Genomic DNA, 4,337 nt, shown 5'->3' with positions numbered 1-4,337 from the left:
TGATTTAACTCAACACACGTCAATGATCTTTAGCCGCGTTGAATTGGGGAATAGTGGGGATGCGAGGAAGGAAGAGTAGTATAACAAAAATGCTGACCTTTTGAAAGTGGAGGCTGAGCCACCGTGTGATTCGAATCTGTGGATAAGATTGGGGTTGACAGGTGAGTAGGATCTCGTTATCGAGCCATCGGAGGGGCATCGTGACAGTGGCTAAGTCTAAAGAGATCGCCACTAAAGTCGACGGATTATCGGAATGGTGGTGTCGTGGTGTGATCGGAAGTGTCGATGTGACAGGAGACTGCGTGAGCCAACGCAGGGCTACGCAGGATTCATTGGAATGGGGTACAAAGGGCGACATGAAGCGATATCATATCGGGTATTGGCCTGTATGGTGTGGCCGATACCCGATATGGAAAAACACCAGTCCCCATATCGGGTTGGCTGAACCGATATGGGGAAATCCGAGTTTTTGGTATCGGGTTGGCGACACGAAACCAATACGATACCGACATCCGTCTCGTATTGGTTCGGGCGTTGCCCTGGATCAATCTGCGGGGTCTGTTAAGCAGAAACAAAAATCTCATGATGCATCTCGTCCCATTTGTTGCGATGTTCTGTTTTTTCGTGAAAGCATGTGGGGTACAATGAAATCACTCGAGTATATTCTTCTATAACGGTCGATGTCCTCGAGTTTCTGGCCTCTTTTTATTGGTGAAGCCCAAGTCCACTTTCACTTTCGCTGTCTCCTTTGCTTTTATTTTCTTGATTGTGTCTTGCCACCTTCAATCTCAAAATCCTCAGGCTCAGCTGATCAACTAAGCACCTCAGACTTCTCAACCATAATGCTTTTCTGGAGGCACATCACCCAGAATTTTTGGTAAGCTTTGACTGGTGGGACGGGAGTCATAGCCTCCGAGCCTTGCAAAACCGTCGACGGTTTTGATCTTGTTCACTGATGGAACAAATGTAAGGGAAGGGAAGGGAAAGCGCCAAAGTCGCGCTTGGAGTGTCATTGCTTCCTTCTAAACACCATGCATCGGAAGACTGTCAGAAAAGAGAAGACGTTGAATACAGACGCTACTATCACAGCATTTCTGTTTAACTTCAAGTTGTAGGGCTAGGCGAAGCGCGGGAATTATGGGAATATCAGACTGGGTTCTGCGAATTTAGAACAAAGGGTTGGGATAGGGTAGATGCAGGTCTAATGTGGCTGTGTTGATGCGGAGGTAATATGTATCGGAAATATCGGCGGCGAAAGTTATGATTGGCGGTAGGTATCTCGGAACTTGGGGTAACAAGGGCCGGACAAGGTTATTCAAAGAAAAATGAAGCAACAGTCTTGCTGCCGTGAAAGTAATTTCAAGGGAGCATCTATTTATCGAGACATCAACAATGGATGATGGTAAGTGGTCTCCAGAGGAGCTTCATATACCCCCATCACAGGTGGTGAACTAGTTGGCTTGAAACTTAAAAGAATTTAGTTTCAAAGTCTCGTATCAGGAACCTATAAATTTGGGAAAAAGTCATGTCAAGAGTAGTTGAGCGAGCCGGCCGAACTGCAGCAGCATCACAGGGTATAGATGTATTTTTTCAAGAAGTGGGCCAATCAAGAAGACACTGACAACCAAAGATGAGCGGAGATTTATGAGAGAAAGACATATCAGGTTTCAACATTAGTTAGTGGACGGAAATGCCAGACATGTTATAATTTGGTCGTCATTTGATAAGACAAAGAAGTGATAAAAATTATATACTGTTTAGGTATGAAAAGAAGCGAGAAGAAAAAGTGAATACAGGCCGAAGCTGTTGTGAGCCGGATGATCTCTAAGACATATATAAAATAAAGTAATAAAAAGACGTATCAACAAGTATGTACGTGAAGGCAAATCTAAAAGTGCTGATGTAATGACGAGGAATTATTGACAGAGAAGGATGAACATGGAAGTGTATCGAAGCGGGTCAAAGGTCTCGTTACAACTTGAGACCTAGAGATCTATTGGATAGAACAATAACAAACAGTTCGAGTGGGGATAGTGACAGATGATGGTGCAAGGTACGGAATGGGGTCTTGGAAAGGTTCCTTGGCGTTGCATCGATGAATGAGGTATCCGAACTGAGGGATCATTGGACTAAGTATACTACATGAAAAAGACAAATCATCAGTCAACTGGTGAAACGCAGCATGCGAGGCAAAAGGCTAGCTTACAGACTTCCAACGAGGAGGATATTCGGACTGGACTTCAGCAAGTAGTGGCTCGCGTCGGCCAACATTGGGTTTGAACGGATGTTCCGGTTTCTTGGGTGACCAAACAACAGCTTGCTCGTTTTGACTCGGATGCGGGAGATGAAATCCATGTTTGGGCTTCTGCTTCTTCACTCTCTGATTCTTCGTCACTTGTACTGTCAATCATGACCTCGGGATCAGGCGAATCGGGCGAGTCCGGTGAGAAACAGGAGACTTCATTTTCGGTTCTTGACAACACCGCATCCGGGCCAGGAATCGTGATGGATAATATGGGCCGTTTGGACATGTAACGTGGTGCGGTTTTAGCTAAGGTTGTAATTATAATTGTCGAAGATGAGGGGAGAGAAAGGTCGGTCAGCATTGCAAACAAGTTTGAACAGGAGTAGGATCGAAAGGCCAGCAGGTGCAGACAATCTTCTCAAGAGAGAAGGCTCGAGATGAGAAGAGGTACAGAAGTGGTCGACAACAATTGTAGGGAATTCCTGGAATGTGTAAAAAGAAAGAGACGAAAGGGGGAAATCATGGGCACTTGGAAAGTGTGAAAAGAAGCTCACCCGTAGATACAGTATTAATGAAGTTTTGAGGAAAGGACCTGAGCGGCAAATTGGCCATTAGAGGTTGCTTGACTTTCTTAATTTCGCAGATCAAGCGGATGGGAGAATGAGAATTATTCTACGTTTTTGTTTTGGCTATCGAAGAGGCGGTGTCGATTCAGATATGTGTATGCGTGGAGCGCGTGTTTAATTAAGGATCGTGAGTCGAAGGGTTGCGGGGCTGAGGACCAAAGAGACAGCCAAAGCGTAGGAACGGCAGCTGTGAAGTGATGGCCAAGAAAAAAAATCTATATACCAAATCTTCAAGAAAATCTATGGGAAAAGGACTGAGGCCAAGGTCTGCCTAGGTACCAGAGACTGATGATCCCGAGTGTGTCTGAATTTGATGACAAAAGGTAATGGCGCAAGAAAAGAGTGATGAAGTGATTGGCCGGTGCAAAGGAAATGGAAACGAATAAATACAATCAGCTGAGTAAGAAAGGAAGAGGTTCTACCTACACGAGCGCATGAGAAGAATATTTAAAGCTTACCGATTTCTCTTGGAGCTCTGAAAGCAGAAAGCTACCCGAGAGCTGTGGGAAAAAAGATGTATTGACAAGAAAGTCCAAGAAGTCAATTTTAACACAGAGAAAGTTGTGTACATATTGTACAGCTCAGGGTGATACAATTATCCGCAGCCATTATATTTGGAAACTGAATGGACGATGTGTGTGCATACGTACATACAATTGATGAGAATTGATAATATGGGATCTTATGGGATAACCAAAGAGGCCAAGTAAAAGGAATGTCGTGGTCGTCAGATGGAATTGCCAAGCCAAAATATATTTGATTCAAGCAGACCACGCGAGTTTAAACCAGAATTGGTTGAGGAGTTGGGGTGGGTGGGGTTCTGGGATGATATCGCGGCAGAAGACATGAGGAGATGCATGTCAGTGTTGATGCGATGATGACCATGAAGCATCAATCCAGAAGTGAGGATGTCTGACAAAGGTCCATTCAGAGACTCAACAAAAGCACTCAAGGCTTACGTGGTGGTCGGATTGGGTGGAGGGAAGGATGCAGAAAGCCGAAGGCGAAATCACTCAAAGTCTTGGTGGAGTATAAAAGGTTAAGACGGCTTAGAAAGGTCAAGAGGTGAAGCTGAAGTGGGAGGAGGAACACCAGATCAGCACGGCACTACTTCATTATAAAGGTATCTAAACTCCTACCGATGACTTGACGTTGAGAGTTGACAGCCATCCAAGATTTGATTCACAAGCTGACCACCACAATCCAAATGTCACCTATAGTCACCACCTGGTGGGATAAGTCATGGAACTGAGAGGATCGCCGTCATAATTGGTATCAGTCACTTATTTTGAAACGTGTGGTACGTAAGCTCTTCTGGTATCCAGTCCGGGATCTGATGCGTAGATTCTACACGTACATCAAGTCAAGTAAGCTACAATGTGCGTCCGCTACTTCTTGTTGCATGGTGATGCTTGATGATAGTTGATGAGAGCATCCACAGTGGTGGGGTCCAAAGCGGGGCTCCA

At 45.0% G+C, this 4,337-nt stretch overlaps 1 protein-coding gene across 1 annotated transcript; it reads right to left on the bottom strand.

Moving 5' to 3' along the window:
- Positions 1–1,568: 1,568 nt before the first annotated feature.
- Positions 1,569–3,259, bottom strand: MELLADRAFT_72655 (uncharacterized protein; the record flags this gene model as incomplete). The annotated part of the gene is made up of 3 exons (XM_007413639.1): positions 1,569–2,138; positions 2,207–2,551; positions 2,800–3,259. The coding sequence occupies 2 exons, from the start codon at positions 2,855–2,857 to the stop codon at positions 2,241–2,243; spliced, it is 369 nt and encodes a 122-aa protein (XP_007413701.1).
- Between the last annotated feature and the right edge of the window lie 1,078 nt (positions 3,260–4,337).

Source organism: Melampsora larici-populina (assembly GCF_000204055.1).
Source record: "Melampsora larici-populina 98AG31 unplaced genomic scaffold MELLAscaffold_38, whole genome shotgun sequence".
NCBI lineage: Eukaryota > Fungi > Basidiomycota > Pucciniomycetes > Pucciniales > Melampsoraceae > Melampsora > Melampsora laricis-populina.
The sequence above is the reverse complement of the archived record's forward strand: the minus strand, read 5'-3'. Positions and strand labels throughout refer to the sequence as shown.